The 17,849-nt window shown below is 41.8% G+C and overlaps 1 protein-coding gene across 1 annotated transcript in view; it reads left to right on the top strand.

Annotated features, from left to right (window-relative positions):
- The window catches only part of FLT3 (fms related tyrosine kinase 3), an 85,594-nt gene that overhangs the window by 1,123 nt on the left and 66,622 nt on the right, over window positions 1-17,849 (top strand). Inside the window, exon 2 of the mRNA XM_014463908.2 lies at window positions 17,718-17,835. Coding sequence (XP_014319394.2) covers window positions 17,718-17,835 — 118 coding nt within the window. The remainder of the gene's footprint in view (window positions 1-17,717; window positions 17,836-17,849) is intronic.

The raw sequence follows: 17,849 nt of genomic DNA, 5'->3' as shown, positions 1-17,849 counted from the left end.
GTAAGGCCCCGCTCCGCCCGCTCGCAGACCCGCGGCGGCCTCGGCCCCAGCCGCACCGGTGGTCGGCGCGGCGCTTCCCGTTCCCGCGCCGCGCTTCTGGCCCGCGCTTTCCCTTGCTCCTTGCGCCCCTCCCCTCTGTCGCGGCCCTCCGGACTCGCCCCTGACTTGGCCCGGGGACCCCGCCCTGCCCACCCCCACGTCTCCTGCCTCTTTCTCTAAATTCACTGCCGGCTCGGGCCGCGATCCGACCGGCGGCCCGGACTCCCGCGGGCGGGCTCGCCGAGGCTCTGCCGGGGGCCGGGCCGCCCGCGCTGGCGCTCCCTCTCGCCCCCGCTGGGCCCGCGCACCCGGTGCTGGGCCTCTGCCCGCGTCTGCTGCCCCGAGGGTAGTGCCAGGTGGCTCCGGACCTAGTCGGGACCGACACTGGATACTGTAGGCTCCTGGGTGGCGTCTTTCACTCTTTTGGGGTTTTATGTATGGAGTGAACTCTGGCAAGTGCGCCCGCGTTCTCCCCCAAAGCGAGTCATTGCGAATAATAACCCGCAACCCCGCCGAGTTTCGGTTGGATTAACGAAAAAATTACTTTGGGAATATTATGCAAATAGGATTTACACATTAAAACACTAGCTACCCCTTCCTTCTCAGTTTTTATCCTGATATTAAACCCTAACGGAGTTTTCAAGGTCTCACGCACGGTTCCCGAATAATCTGCTGGGTAGCATAGTTGTTAATTCAAAAAATTATATATATATATAAATTTTTAAAAATCCCCTTTTAATGCACTTTATCTGTTTGGAAAGATGAGAGGGGTGACTCAAATTTGTGGTGAAGGAGACAGAATTCTGGGAACCCAGGAGCCTCAGGTCCCAGTCCTGGTTCTGCAATCTTGGAACCAGCACTCACTGCTCCCAATTCTAGGATTCCAACATGAAGTCTCTGTGGTATATAGAGAAAAGATTTCCAATATAGAGGTGCAGGAATTATGTCCAAGAGTGTTTGTTACAAATCATTCAGAATTACAGAGTAAGAAATGTAACATAAGGGAGAAAAGCTTGGGAAAGCAGACAATTGCAAACATTTTTACTAGTTGGTAACTCTGTATACTTCAAATATATAGTACAATATGTTTTTCAGTCTATGAATACAAAAAGTTCACTTTCTATTAAGCATGACACTGGTGAGTGTTTCAGTGGCATATAAAGGCTTTCAAAAAGTATAAAGAGAGTATTTGCAACTTATTTAAGCTGCATTGAGTTCTTTAAGAAAGAGCCCCCAGATTTCTATAACTCTGCAGATTGTTGTAAATGAGATATAATTTGCACACAGCAAATATACACAAGTCTTAAGAGTGCAACTCCATTAACTTTTGTATATGGATGTACCCATATAATCATTATTGGGTCCAGATATAGACCAAGTCTACCTCAGCCCTGTTTCAGTCACTACCCCACAAAAGTAGCCACTATTTTGATTTCTAATATCATTGGTTCACTTATTTTTAACTTCATGTAAACCAGACCATCATTATGTGTTCTTTTTTTAAAATATATTTTATTGATTTTTTTACAGAGAGGAAGGGAGAGGGATAGAGAGTTAGAAACATCGATGAGAGAGAAACATCGATCAGCTGCCTCCTGCACACTCCCTACTGGGATGTGCCCGCAACCAAGGTACATGCCCTTGACCGGAATCGAACCTGGGACCCTTGAGTTCGCAGGCTGATGCTCTATCCGCTGAGCCAAACCGGTAGGGCATTATGTGTTCTTTTATGTCAGGCTTCTTTCACTCAACATTGTGATTATGGAATTCAACCTTGTTCTCAGGTTGAATAGCAGTGGTCATTTTTCTTTAATTGCTGGGTGCTATTTCTTAGTATGAATATACAGTAATTTGTTTATCTATTCTATCATTGAAGAACATGTAGGTTGTTTTCAATCTTGTGTAATATGAATAAAACTGCTGTGAACATTTTTTTTACATGATTTTGGTGTACACAACACCCATTTTTCCTAGGAGTAGAATTTCTGGATTATAGAGGAAGACATTCAGTTTTGCTAGATACCGTCCAACAGTTTTCCTCAGTGGTCATACCAATTTACATTCCTACTACCAGCATGTGGGAGTTCCAGTTCCTTACATCTTTGCCAACACTCAGTATTACAGGTTTTCTTGAATAAAAAGGCACAAAGTGAGAAGCTGAAAAATGAGGGCTTTAAAATATTTAAAACCTTTGAATTCCTTGGATTATAAATTGCAATCCCCATTTCCCTTATATTCTAAACTCTACTTTTTATGAATAATGATGACTTTTTAAAGTAATGTGTAAAGCATGGAACCATACTCACCATGGCCTCAACTGTATTGTGTGCTGATACTGGATAAGAAGGGGAGAAATTCAATATTTTAATAACTATGATGTGATTTCTTTCACTAGTGTCAGAAAATTCATATGCAGAGCATTGAATTACACATTTTAGTTGCCATCCTTTGTTCTTATTGCTTATCTTTCTTCATTTGCCTTCTTGTGAACTGCTAGCCTAAGAGAGGTTTAAAGTCATTAGAAGGGAGACCGGGTAGAGGGAAGAGATGCTAGTCAAAGATTGGTTTGGATTGGATGAGATACCAGACCTGGGGACCTGATACTAAAGCCCCTTCAATTCTAAAAGTCTAGTTTGAATTTTTGCCATCATACAAGTCCAGATGGCTATGCATTTCTCCCTAGGTACTTTACATCTGTCTATAGTAAATTATCCTCTTACATTTAATTGTGAACTCTTGCCTTCCGTTAGGGAATGGCTTTAATTTTTACAACTAAAAGTTACTTCCAGTAACTCTTAGGTATCAGTAAAGATTTTGTTATTGTTCTCAAATTTTCCAGTTGTTTTGAAAAACAGCTAGGTAATGAGATATTAATGAATGTGAAGAAGGACCACCTACTTATATTCCAGGGAAGACTTCAGATAAGAAAGACAGGAGAGAGCTTGCATAAGAAAGAAATTTTTTCTTTGACAAGTTTTCGTTGAATACCTATTTCTGTGCTTGGCACAAAGGGGTACAGAGATGAAAGGGATGGGGGGGGCAACTTACATAGAAATAACAAAATCCATTCTACTTAAGTAAATGCATGGAGATTGCTTCTCCCTAGGAAAAGCATTTGAGACCAAAGCTTGCTTTTAGTGAGTTCAACCTTCCAACACAGACTTTGTGATCATTCCATACCTATGGGTGGAAAATATCATGCTTCAGTGAAGGAAGCTTCAGCCAGGTCAGCATAGGGATCCAGGTGTTTTGTGCCCTAAAACCACACATAACCATACCCTGTTTTCAGTGGAGACTGTATTTGATAGTTGTGGGAAAGAAGCTGTTCTTCCACTCCTAATGAAACAAAGGGACTGTTCTGAGTTAGGAATGACCATGTTTTTAGGTTTTGGGAAGAAGTTTCTGAGTGGTTCTTTGAACAAATTTGTTGACTACATTTTACTCCCAGAGGCATGTCTGCTCACTTGAGAAGCCCACAGGATGGCTTGTTCTTATCACTTTCTGCACAGTTCTTCTTGCTCCTCTTATCTTCCCATTCTCTAATGAAACTCAGAAGGCATGCGACAAAAGCCCTTACAGTCAGTGTTGAAGATTACAATCTTGCTGACCGACTCCTCAAATACCCACCAGATATTGTCCTAACCTTTGGGTCAAGATTCTGATTTGACAAAAAGCAAATAACCTCAAAAGTATTGTATTTTATCATTTTTCTTGATGTTGAAAGGGAACATGCAGAAAATTGAAGCAAGAGGAGTAAGAAATTGGAGAAGGGAAATTGAAGAAGGGAAATTGAAGGGTTTAAAATTAGCCTTGCCTGTTTTATCGTTTGGTTTTGCCTCTATGCTGTATCTTTCATCCACTCTGAAATAGCAAACTCTTGTGAATTTCACAGTAGGTGGTTTGTTTGAGGAGAGCGTTTGGTTTTATCAGGTGACTTTGTGATCTTCAGATTTTTACCCTGACTTCCAAAGAAGCTTTCACCACTTCTCAGTTAGGTAGCCACAGTGTGTGGCTGAAGGTCTTTCTGGCTTTTGGGGGGTTTATGAGCTTTACACATAGGTGATTTCATTACCTTTGGTTGATATCTTCTAAAACTATATCATTAGTGGTCCTCAAGGGATGAAAATGTTGGTTGCACTTACTGATGGTCGTTAATTTGAATCATGCAGTTCTGTTCTATGGGTACCAACACATGTGGAGGAAATTTAAAAATAATATAAAGTACACGCACACTGTTCTTTTGTGGCTAGAGGAATTGCATAAGACCCCAAAAGAGGAACTATTGTTATTTTTTTTAGGTTAAACAGTAAAAATATTTTTTCACTGCTGTCATTATGTCAATTGGTAGCCAAGAATCCTCCATAAAATTATTTACAGCCTCCACTAAAATAGGATGTTGTTATTATTTTTTTTTAACTATTGTGTTTTACTTATAAGATATCCACTAAATTCAGTTGTCAAATGCCTTGCCGTTTGAGTTCAGAAATTCCCAATGTGAGGGATTCTGTTTTTGGAGGGCTGCAGGCAGGACTAACAACATGGGAAACGTGTTATTTCCTCTGGCAGGGGATTTCTCTGCACTCAATTTCCTCATTTGTAAAGAGAAGATAAGCAGTACCTTAGTCCTTCATCAGATAATATCTATAAGGTATAGCTTCATTCCTCATCAGATAGGTGCTTTGCAGAAAGAGAAATGCACAAAGTCTGGAGAAATCATTAGGATTGAAAGTCACAGGATTTTCCTCCTTCCCTTCTTAGACGTTTTTTGAGCACCAACTATGTCCAGAACTTGTGTTAAGTGCCACATAGGACTGGTTCCTTCCCTCCAAGAACTCACAGCCTAATGGGGGTGTCAGCGGGAAAGGGCCAGGACTATAAAAAGAGAATGGCAGTGCACTTTTAAATGTATACACAGAAGTGGAATCTCTGACCCAGACTAGGAAAATAAGGCAAGGCTTCCAAGAGGAGGGTGATGCCAGAGCCAGCACTAGAAAGGTAAGTAAGAGTTGGCAGGGGAAAGGAAGGAAGAGGACATTCCAGGAAAATAGGACAGAAAATAGGAAAAGAAGGAAGAGGACATTCCAGGAAAATAGGAGCCAGGTGGGGTCAGACCAGACCTGGGTTCAGCAACCTCGGTACTTGAGTTCTGGCTAGGAAAGAATTCAGAGCCAGGACCCAAATGATAATTCCAGGAAAATCGGCCGAGAGACGGCTCGTATCTCGAAAAACTCGTTAGTCGGGACACTTGTGAGTCAAGGCCCCACTGTTATTATATACACCACAGGTATGAATCAGAAACTCATGAGCAAGTAGACAGTAGTTAACAAGGAATAGGACAGCAGTAACAAGGAAGCATGGAGTAGAAAGAAAACTGGAATTCCCTTCCGGTTGCTGGGACACAATGTATAAGGCCTCCGGAATAGAGTAACTATAGTTTACAAACTTGTAACACAGAAATCTCTGAAGTTGTTCAGTGGTTAGTTTTTTAAAGAAGTCCGGGTTGCCAGAGAGTCTCAATGTGTCATGTGTAAGAATTGTAGGGATGTAATAAGGGACTTGGCCTTTATCATGTAGACCTAGAGTCTCTGGATGGAATTCAGGGTCCATTGTATCCCTCGGATGTGTGTGTGTGTGTGTGTGTGTGTGTGTACATGGTGTTTTTTTGGAAAGAGCGTTAATTGCTTTCATCAGATTTTCAAAGAGGTCTGTGACTCAGGAAAGGGTAAGGACCATTGCTGTCGGTTGTGGAGTGGTTTTAAGCAGAGGAGTGACACTCCCTGATGTATTCTAGAAAGACAGTTCTGGTATCTGCATGGAGGATGGATGCCAGGCAGACTGAGGAGTTGTTGGCAGTATCCAGGCCAGAGAAGACGAGGGCAGAATTGGGGCCATGTAATAGTGAGGCAGGGCTGCATATAGAATTGGGAATCAGCAAGAGGTTAAAATGTCCAGGTTTTGCATATAAGCATAACCAATGGACACAAGACACTGGGGGGTATAGGAGGCTAGGGGAAGGTCAAGGGGAGGAAAAAAAAAGGAGACATATATAATACTCTTTGTAATACTTTAAGCAATAAAACAATTAAAAATAAATAAATAAAATGTCCAGGTTTGGCAACTGACTGGATAATGAAAAGTGAGGAAGAGGGAGAAGTCAAAATGACATGGGTTTCTGGCTTTGGTGACAGTGGATGTGTTGCCACTAACTGAGAGGAAGAGAAGATGGAGGAGGGAGGAAAAAGGAAAGTTTAATCCAAGTTTTTGAGGGCCACTCAGATATATAATTATATACACCACAGGTAGGAATCAGAAACTCATGAGCAAGTAGACAGTAGTTAAAATCATGAGAATATATAGAGAATGAGACCTTAGGCCTACCCAGTTCTAAGGCAAAACACTCGTGTGTCTCCTCTCTACACACATCACTACTAACACTGAATACTCCTGGTACTCTGGCCACCAATGTATGTGGGGGGTGATTTCCCCACACCAAGCAATTCTGCAACACCAGCTGAGTATTCTGTGATTTAACTCTATTCAGACACTATCCAACTGGAGATAGTGTCAGATCCCACATGTTAAGGATTCAGGGACGCCCCTCCCCTTCTGATGCCAATGGCAAGTCCAGGTGTCACCTGCGCCATGACTGTTGCAGGCGGTGGGAAGGCACCAGGTGTTAGCCAGGTGGGGTCAGACCAGACCTGGGTTCAGCAACCTCAGTACTTGAGTTCTGGCTAGGAAAGAATTCAGAGCCAGGACTCAAATGATAAGAAAACATTTATTTAGAAAATCATAGGGTAGAAAAAGTAATTTGTAGAAAAATGGGCTTAGAGAACAAGTCATAGAGGCCAAGGAAGGGCCCTTGGAGCTTGGGAGTGACGAAGGTAATGGTAATGCGCCTGGGGGCAGGGGGAGGAGGACCTCATGCTCCCAGGTCCTTGGTCCTAAAGGTTTTAAGGGTGGAGATTTTAGGGGAGGTCCGGGGGAAAGATCTCAATAGAATATTCAGCAGCTTTCCAGTTGTGTCCTTTCAGGGTTGTGGTCTCCACGGATTGATTGGCCAGTGCCAGGGCAGGGGGTCATTATTCGATACAGCTGATCCTAGATCAGCCAGTGGGGCCACTTGTCTGGTTTTGCTGCTTTTCTGGGCCTGGAGCTGAAATACAACTGAGGCCTAGATGTCATCTCTAGGGAGGAAAGGTCAGGGCGCCCAAACCACATGACCAGCCCTATGCTAGGGGAGGGAAGGTCATCCTGGGGATGAAGCCCCACCCTGTAATTGTCCATTGCTAGGCAGCCAGGGCTTTCTGCCCTGCTGACCTTCTGCACCTGGCTCGTCATCCATGCTCTGCTCAGTCTGCCTAACTGCTTACGACATCACGACAGGCTGTAACCAGAGGTTCCCTTGACCTACTCCTAAGATTTGATTAATTTGCTAGAGCAGCTCACAGAACGCAGGGAAACATTTTATTTACTAAATTAGCAGTTTATTATAAAAGGACATAACTCAGGAACGGCCGGATGGAAGAGATGCGTAAGGCGAGGTTTGTGGGACGGGGCGTGGAGTCTCCGTGCCCTCCAGGCAGCCACTCTCTCAGCACCTCTACATGTTCACCAACCCAGAAACTCATCGCCCGTTTCAGTTTAAGAATTTTTGTAGAGCTTAATCTGCAGCACCCTGCTCCTTTCCCGTGGTCAGTGCTTGGGGCTGAAAGCTCCCACTTTCTAATCACCTGGTCTTTCTGGTGACCAGCCCCATCTTAAGGCTTTCTAGGGGCTCCACCCTATGTCACTTCATTAGCATAAACTCCATTGTGTTAAAAAGGAGCCTCTTATGAATAACAAAAGATACTCCTATCACTCAGGAAGTTCCAAGGGTTTCTGAGCTTTGTGCCAGGAACCAGGACTAAGACCAAATGTACCAAACCAGTGCACTGCTCTCTTTTACCAGAAGAGGAAAATGGGTCCCAAAGAGTGAAATGACTTGCTGAAATTCAAAGTTACCAAAACGGGTAACCTGAGGACTGAGACACAGGTCTTCACATCGTCTGCAGTTATTTCTGCCTCAGGGAAGACTGGGCTGGGAGGATTTGTAAAGGAGGTGCTGTGACTTTCTGTGATTTGTTTTGTAATGTCTAAATCCATCACTCTTTTCAGTGGAGTAGATTTTACTTTTACCTGAAATTTTGTTTTAAGTTCATGCCAAGTATTTTTCTCCATCTACTATACCCCAACCTCAGTCCTGTCCCTTCAAAGTAGACAACTTGGGGAGTTCTTTTCCAGTTCTACAATTGTCCTCTTGTTCAGAATGGGTTTAGAACTGGACTCTGGGAAGTGTCATTAGGGGTTGGGAATGAATTCTCAGAAAGAACCTTACTATCAATGGTGGCAAATTCTTCCTTTGGCTTTTTTAAAAGGCAGGTTTATTGAGGTACAATTTTCACATAGCAAGTGTATGGTTACATGTGTTTAACTAACACATCCACCACTAACAAGGTACAGAACATTTCCATTCTCCCCCAAACTTCCCTCATGCCCCTTTCTAGTCAACCCCAATGCTCACCCCCAACCTGTGGCTTGCCTTTTCAGTTTTTAAGCAGTATTTTTTGAAGAGCATAAATGATTAACTTTGATAAAGCCCACTAGTGGGAAAACATTAGCTCTACATACTGCTCTGGTCCCACCTAACCAAGCTTAAAAGCAAGGAATAAAGTATTTACAATGAACTTAACTTGTAGGGTGGCTCAGGAGGCGCTGTAGGAAACAAAGAGAGTCAACCAGAAAGAAAAGGTTTAATCTGGGTCCCCGGGCGACCCTTGAACCCCAAAGGCAGGGCCAGTGGATTCGTGCCAACAGGGAAGGGGGGTTTCTTTTTATTCAGGTGTTTAATGAGGGGCGGGGGCATGAGCTGAGGAAGTTCCCACCGCCGGGTTCGGCACAGTATTCAGGAAGGAGTCAGTATCTGTGTGGAGGTCCTTGTGGATTCCAGGGAGGAGCCGGTATCTATGTGGCCATTTGTCTGGCACGCTGACCTGTTAGGAATTCCAGGGAGGGTCCATTATCTCGTCACACATCTGCATGCATCTGATCCTGGGCTTCCTCTGACCTAACATAACTGAATCTCGGAAAAAAAGGTTCAAGAATATTTAACAATACAAAAATGCCTTACACCAGGTAAAACTCACAATGTGATTGTTAACGTAAAAAACCATTGAAACCTGTAAAGAATTTTTGTGAGTTTATTTGAGCCAAACTGTCGACATATGCCGGGAAGCAGAACCTCAACGAATTGAGATAGTGCTCCGGAGAATGGCAGGGTTACATCCGTATTTATACATGAAATTCATTGGTGACAGATTTAAGGAGGTGGGATTAAGCGAAGCGGGGGAAACCTCTGTGACAGGATAAAAAGTAAAATGATGGACACATACTTAGGTGGGTGCAGGAACAATTAACATGACAAATGAAAGAATCTGCTGCATCTGTCCTGGGCCCAGCACACCTGGTTGTGCCCCAGGGGCTCCATAAAAAGGGAAGTCACAAGTTACCCAGACATCCCAAGGACATGTTATCAGAGATGCAAAAAGACAGATAGGTTTAATTTCAGACCATCCTTTGTGGTTACTTTAGGTCTGCAAAACTGCCATGCAGGCCTCTCCTGAGCTTGTCAGGTCAGCATGTGGCCCCTTTTCGACCACATGATGTACAACATGCTGACTATAATTATGAATACTCTATTATATATTTGAAAGTTGCTAAGAGTAGTTCTTAAAAGTTCTCATCACACAAAAAAATGTAATTATGTGAGGTGATAGATATTAATTAAACTTATTGTGTAACCATGTTGCAAATAAACATATCAAGTCATTATGTTTTACATGTTGATAATATCTCAATAAAACTGGGAGGGGGGACTATCAAAACTCAATAATAAGAAAATAACAGAATTTAAAAGGACTTGATTTGGGCAAAACATGTGAACAGGCACACTACCAAAGGATACATGTTATGCCCAGATTTCAGGATCCCCAAGAAACCAACAGGGAGCCAGCAGTCCGATGCAAAAGCATAAGAGTCTGTATTTCAAGCTAGCTTGAGCTCCCCGTCCACCAGACTCACCGACACATTGGCTAGCCAAGTGGCCAAGAGAGAGAACCCCGCCTAGAGACGGGTTTTAAAGGGGGGGGTTGGAGTAAGGGGAGGAGAAAGGACTGGTCTCTGCCGATTGGCCAGGCGCAAGTCGATGTCTTGTTCCTGGGTGTGGCTAGCAGAGTCTTAGACTTCCGGGAAGAAGCTCCTTGCCAAGCACGTGGCCAAGGTAAGATGGAGGGCGTAGCCTTTCCCCTGGGGCAAGATGGAGGGCGTAGCCTTTACCCTGGGGCAAGGTGGAGGGCCTAGCCCTCGCCCTTTGAATACATAGGATGTCATGTAAGCATCTGAAAGGATACTTAACATCATTAGTAGAAAAATGCAAATTAAAACCACAGGGAGATATAATACACATATTAGAATTGCTAACATTAAAAATTCTCATAATACCAAGTGTTGGTGAGGATGTGGCACCCCTGGAATTCTAAGAAGCTGCCAAGAGAAATAGAAAATCATACAACCTCATTGGAGGACTGTTTGGTACTTTCTTAAAAAGTTACAGACATCTTACATATGATTTACATGTTCTACTCCTTAGTATTTACTCAAAAAAATGAAAGCATATATCCATACCAAGCAGCTTTATTTGTAAAAGCCCCCAAATAGAAACAATCCAAATTCTACCCACAGGTTAATGAATTAAAATATTGTGTTAGGGCGGTATAATAATAGACTACTATTCAGCAATTGAAAGAATGAACTACAGACCCAAGCCATTATGCTCAATTAATATTTGACAAAGCTATAAGCATAACCAATGGACATAAGACACTGGGGGGTAAGGGAGGCTGGGGGAATGTCAAGGGAGGGAACAAAAGGAGACCTGTAATACTCTTTGTAATACTTTAAGCAATAAAACAAAATTTAAAAAAAAAGAAAAAAAATATTTGACAAAGGAGGCAAGAGCATACAATGGAGTCAAGACAGTTTCTTCAATAAAGGGTATTGGGGAAATTGGAGAAATACATGCAAAAAAATAAAACTAGACTACCAACTTACACCATACACAAAAATAAACTCAAAATGGATAAGGACTTAAACGTAAGACAGGAAACCATAAAAATCTTAGAAGAATCTATAGGCAGCAAAATATCAGACATATGTCATAACAATATCTTTACCAATACAGCTCCTAGGGCAATGGAAACTAAGGAGAAAATAAACAAATGAGACTACATCAAAATAAAAAGTTTCTGCACAGCAAAAGAAACCATCAAGATAACAAGAGAGTCCACTGCATGGGAGAACATATTTGCCAATGTTATATCCAGTCAGGGCCTAATCTCCAAAATTTATTGGGAACTCATACAACTGAACAAAAGGAAGATAAACAATCCAATCAAAAAATGGGCAAAGGACTTAAATAGACACTTTTTGAAAGTGGACATACAGAAGGCTAAGAGACATATGAAAACATGCTCAAAGTCACTAATCATCTGAGAGATGCAAATCAAAACAACAATGAGGTACCATCTAACACTTGTCAGAATGGCTATCATCAACAAATTGACAAATGACAAGTGCTATAGGTTTGTCATATAAGGCTTTCATTATGTTGAGGTATGATCTCTCTATTCCTTTTGCTGAGAGTTTTTATCAAGAAAGAGTGTTGGATTATGTCAAACGCTTTTTCTGCATCGATTGATATGATTATGTGATTTTTGTCTCTCACTTTATGTGATGCATTATGTTTATTGATTTGCAGATATTGTACCAGCCTTGCATCTCTGGAATAAATCCCACTTGGTCGTGGTGTATGATCTTTCGAATGTAATGCTGGGTCCGATTTGCTAGAATTTTGTTGAGGATTTTAGCATCTATGTTCATCAGGGATAATGGTCTGTAATTCTCTTTCTTTGTAGTGTCTTTGTCTGGTTTTGGGATTAGGGTGATGCTGGCTTCATAGAAAGAGCTTGGAAGTGTTCCTTCCTCTTGAATTTTTTTGAACAGTGTGAGGAGGATATGTTTTAGTTCTTATTTGAATATTTGGTAAAACTCCCCTGTAAAGCCATCTGGTCCAGGGTGTTTGTTTGCTGGAAGTTTTTTGATTGCTGCTTCAATTTCATTGGTAGTTATCGGCCTATTCAGGTTTTTTTATTCTTCCTGATTGAGTTTTGGAAGATTTTATTTTTCTAGGAATATTTCCATTTCGTCTAAGTTGTCCAGTTTGTTGGAGTAGAGTTGTTCCTGGTATTTTTTTTCAATCCTTTGTATGTCTGTGGGGTCGGTTGTTAATTCATCTTTTTCATTTCTGATTTTGTTTATTTGGGTCCTCTCTCTTTGCTTCTTGGTGAGCCTGGCTAGAGGTTCATCAATCTTGTTTATCCTTTCAAAGAACAAGATCTTGGTTTTATTTATCTTTTGTATTATTTTTTTGGTCTCTGTGTTGTTTATTTCCCCTCTAATCTTTATGATTTCCTTCCTTCTGATTACTCTGGGTTTTTCTTGTTGCTCTCTTTCTAATTCTTTAAGTTACAGGGTTGGATAATTAATTACCATTTTTTGTTTTTGTTTTTTGAGGTAGGCCTGTAGAGCTATGAACTTTCCTCTTAGGACTGCTTTCACTGTGTCCCATAGATTTTGGATTGTTGTATTTTCATTGTCATTTGTTGCCATGATGCTTTTTATTTCTTCTTTGATCTCTTTAACCCAATCATTGTTTAATAGCATGCTATTTAGCCTCCAAGTGCTTGATTTTTTTTCATTGTTTTTCTTGCAGTTGATTTCTAGTTTTATGCCATTGTGATCTGAGAAGATGCTTGATATGATTTCTCTCTTCTTGAATTTGAAGAGATTTTGCCTGTGTCCCAATATGAGGTCTATCTTTGAAAATGACCCCTGTGCACTTGAGAAGAATATATATTCTGTGTCTTTGGGGTGAAATGTTCTAAAGATATCAATTAATTCCATCTGATATAGTGAGTCATTTAGGATTGATGTTTCTTTGCTGATTTTTTGTTTAGAGGATTTGTCCAGTGGTGTTAGTGGGGTATTACAGTTCCCTACCATGATTGTATTGCTGTCAATTTCTCCCTTGATATCCTACAGAAGTTTTTTTTATGTATTTGGGTACTCCTGTATTGGGTGCATATATGTTTACCAGAGTTATATCTTCTTGTTGAATTGCCCCTTTTAGTTTTATGAAGTGGCCTTCCTTATCTCTTGTTATGGCCTTCACTTTGAGGTCTAATTTGTTAGATATAAGTATTGCTACCCCAGCTTTTTTTTTCATTTCCATTTACCTGAAAAACCTTTTTCTATCCCTTCACCATCAGTCTGTGTGAATTCTTTGTTCTGAGGTGGGTCTCCTGTAGATAGCAGATATATGGGTCATGTTTTCTTATCCACTCAGCTACCTTATGTCTTTCTATTGAGGCATTTAATCCCTTTACATGTAAAGTTATTATTGATAGGTACTTGTTTGTCACCATTTTTATTCTTTATGCCTTTGTTTTTTTTTCCCTTCCTATTTCTTTTTATTTTTATTATTATTTTTTTAAGTAAATCTTTTATTGTTCAGATTATTACAGTTGTTCCTCTTTTTCCCCCCATAGCTACCCGGTAACCCCCACCCCCCACGCCCTGCCCTTACCCCCCCCCACTGTCCTCGTCCATAGGTGTATGATTTTTGTCCAGTCTCTTCCCGCACCCCCCTCACCCCATTCCCCCCGAGAATTGTCAGTCCACTCCCTTTCTATGCCCCTGATTCTATTTTCTTCACCAGTTTATTCTCTTCGTCAGATTTTTTATTCACTTGATTTTTAGATTCACTTGTTGATAGATATATATTTGTTGTCACTTCATTGTTCATAATTTTTATCTTTACCTTTTTCGTCTTCTTCCTCTTCTTAAAGAATACCCTTCAGCATTGCATATAATACTGGTTTGGCAGTGATGAACTCCTTTAGCTTTTTCTTATCTGTGAAGCTCTTTATCTGACCTTCAATTCTAAATGATAGCTTTGCTGGGTAGAGTAATCTTGGTTGTAGGTTCTTGCTATTCATCACTTTGAATATTTCTTGCCACTCCCTTCTGGCCTGCATAGTTTCTGTTGAGAAATCAGCTGATAGTCGTATGGGTACTCCCTTGTAGGTAACTAACTGTTTTTCTCTTGCTGTTTTTAAGATTCTGTCTTTGTCTTTTGCCCTTGGCATTTTAATTATGATGTGTCTTGGTGTGGTCCTCTTTGGATTCCTTTTGTTTGGGGTTCTCTGCGCTTCCTGGACTTGTAAGTCCATTTCTTTCACCAGGTAGGGGAAGTTTTCTGTCATTATTTCTTCAAATAGGTTTTCAGTATCTTGCTCTTTCTCTTCTTCTGGCACCCCTATAATTCGGATGTTGGTACGCTTGAAGCTGTCCCAGAGGCTCCTTACACTATCTTCATATTTTTGGATTCTTTTTTCCTTTTGCTTTTCCAGTTGGGTGTTTTTTGCTTCTTCGTATTTCAAATCTTTGACTTGATTCTTGGGATCCTCTAGTCCGCTGTTGGATCTCTGTATATTATTTTTTATTTCAGTCAGTGTATGCTTAATTTCTAATTGGTCCTTTTTCATATCCTTGAGGGTCTCACTATATTTCTCAGAGGTTTCTAGAAGATTCTTGAGTAACCATATAACTGTGGTTTTGAACTCTATATCCAGTAGTTTGCTTTCCTCCATTTCTGTCATTTGTGACCTGTTTCTTTGTCTCCGCATTTTGGCTGCTTCCCTGTGTTGATAGAGTGGCTTTGTTTGGTAGGTGTCCTATAGGGCCCAGTGGCTCAGCCTCCCCAATTACCTGAGGTGGACACTCTTGGTGCACCTCTTTGTGGGCTGTGTGCACAGTCTTGTTGTAGTTAAGCCTTGATTGCTGTTGGTATCACTGGGAGGAATTGACCTCCAGGCCAATTGGCTGTGAAGACCAGTTGTGTCTTCAATGGGAGAACTTCTGTGCTGGAGACACCCTTATGGGGCAGGACTTGCTTCAGTGGGGCTTTGGCGCTCACTGAGCCTGTCCAAGTTTTTAGGCAGAAAAAGGCCAGGCCATTCATATGCAAAAGCCTCTGCACACAGCTTGGGTGGGGTTGTAAATTGGGTGGGGTGGGGTCTCAGGGAATCACGAGGGCGGAGCAAACTGCAATGACTGCCAGTCTGCTCTGCCTCTGAGAGGTCCCGGAGTTTGTGTCCTGCAGCCCCGTGCAGGAACAATGACTGCTGCAAGCATCTCTGCGAGAAAGCCGCCCTCACGTTCTGGCCCGATGCCAGACAGTCCAGTTTCTCTCTGTATGAGTCTAGGTCCCCAAATTCTCACCTGGAACTGGAGTTCAGAGCAGTTGGAAGCTTGTATCTCCCACCCGATTGAAAAAGACAACAGCATACCCAGCTGGCAGCCCCTTTCGCGCGCGCCTTTGTACCTCCGCACTTCCACCCTCTGCACCTCCTACCGGACTCAATGCGCTTTTCTCTTTCCTTCTAGTGGTAGAATTTCTACTCAGCCAGCCTTCCCGTTGTTCTGGATGATATTTTTTTTTGTCTTTTAGTTGTACTTTTAATGTGGTTGTGCACGGCAGCAAGTTCAGGTGTTTACCTATGCCACCATCTTGGTTGTCCCCTATTTCTTCTTTTTACAGCAGACACTTTAGCATTTCTTGCATTGCTGGTTTAGTGGTAATAAACTCCCTTAGTCCTTTTTTGTCTGTGAAGTTCCTGATTTCACCCTCAATTTTGATTGATAGCCTTGCTGGGTACAGTATTCTTGAATTCAGACCCTTCCTTTGCATGACTTTGTATATTTCATTTCATTTCCTCCTGGCCTGATGTGTTTCTGATGAGAAATCAGTCATTACTCTGATTGGGGGATCCTTTGTAGGTAACTTTCTGTCTCCCTCTGGCAGCTTTTAAGATTCTTACTTTGTCGTTGGTGTTTGCCAATTTAATTATAATGTGTGTTGGTGTTGGTCTTTTGGGGTTCATCTTGTTTGGGACTCTGTGAGCTTCTTGGACTTGTGTGAGTTTTTTCTTCCCTATATCAGGGAAGTTTTCTGTCATTTTTTCAAACAGGCTTTTTATTCCTTGTTCAGTTTCCTCTCCTCTGAGACCCCTATTATGTGGATGTTGTTTCCTTTCATGTTGTCCCAAAGTTCCCTTAGGCTCTCCTCCTGTTTTTTAAGTTTTTTTTCTAGATGCTGCTCTACTTGGGTATTTTTTCCTACCTTGTCTTCTAGCTCACTGATGCGCTTCTCTGCTTCTTCTAGTCTACTGTTGATGCTTTTTTTCTATTGTATTCTTTATTACAGCAATGTCATTTTTCATTTCTTCTTGTTTCTTCTTCATTTCCTCTTGGTTCTTACACATATTGTTGAATTTGTATTCCATTCTTTTTTTAAAAATATATTTTATTGATTTTTTTACAGAGAGGAAGGGAAAGTGATAGAGAGTTAGAAACATCGATCAGGTGCCTGCTGCATGCCCCTCCATTGGGGATGTGCCCGCAACCAAGGTACATGCCCTTGACTGGAATTGAACTTGGGTCTCATCAGTCCACAGGCTGACGCTCTATCCACGGAGCCAAACCAGTTAGGGCTGTCTTCCATTCTTTTCAGTGACCTTGACCATTGTGCTGAAATTTTTCTCTGACATATTGCTTGCCTCCATTTCATTTATGTCCTTTTCTGGTGATTCCTCCTTTTCTTTCGTATGTGGGCTGTTTCTTTTTCTCCCCATGATCTCTCCTCTCAGGGTGTCTGGTTATGTAGCTCTCTCCCTCCTGTGTTGACTTAAAGGCACAAAATACAACACAACAAGACACAATGCACAGGGCACCAAACACAAATGTATTCACGATACTAATAACTCCAAATAAAGGTGACCACCAGAGAAAAGAGAATTAGGCGATAGAAAAGAATGCAAAAATGATATTGAGAAAAAGAAAAAATGTAAGAGAGAAAAGAAAGAGAAGAAAAAAGAAAAAGGAAAAAAATATATATATGGGGAGAATACTCCAATAAAACAACAACTAATCCAAAATAGGCAGACAACCAACACCCAAAGATGAATGCAAACTACAAACAACAACTAGTCCAAAATATGTAAACTACCAACACCCAAACGACAAACACCCAGATGAATCTGAGGAAGCAGAGCTTTCTCTAGGCCAGTGGTTCTCAATCTTGGCTACACATTGGAATTACCTGGGAATCTTTTTAAAATCCTGATTTCTGGGCCCCATCCTCTGGAAATTCTGTTTCTTTGTTATGGGGTGGGGCCACAACATTAGTAACAAAGAAACAGAATTTCCGGAGGATGAGGCCCAGAAATCAGGATTTTAAAAAGATTCCCAGGTGATTCTAATGTGCAGCCAAGGTTGAGAACCACTGCTCTGGGCGATATCTGACCTTTCCATCCACGGATTGCCTCACCAGCTGTGTTTAATTTGCCAATTCTGGGTGGGTGTTATTTGATTCAGCTGTTCCTTCTATCTGCTCTGTGAGAAGACGCAGGGTTTGTCCATGTATTCATGCCCCTTTTTCTCCCCCTGGACAGACCCTTTAGGTGCCCACGGTCGAGAAGGCTGTAGTCCTGGTGTTCTTGGGTTCGCAGCTGAGGCAGCTGGTCTCTGGGCATGTGATTGTAGGGTCCTGGGAAGTATCTGAGGTCTCCTCGGTTGAAGGTAAGGCTAGGCTT

Source organism: Myotis lucifugus, unplaced genomic scaffold, assembly GCF_000147115.1.
Source record: "Myotis lucifugus unplaced genomic scaffold, Myoluc2.0 scaffold_227, whole genome shotgun sequence".
Classification (NCBI taxonomy): Eukaryota; Metazoa; Chordata; class Mammalia; order Chiroptera; family Vespertilionidae; genus Myotis; species Myotis lucifugus.
Note: the sequence above shows the minus strand (reverse complement) of the source record. Positions and strands in the feature narration are given on the sequence as shown.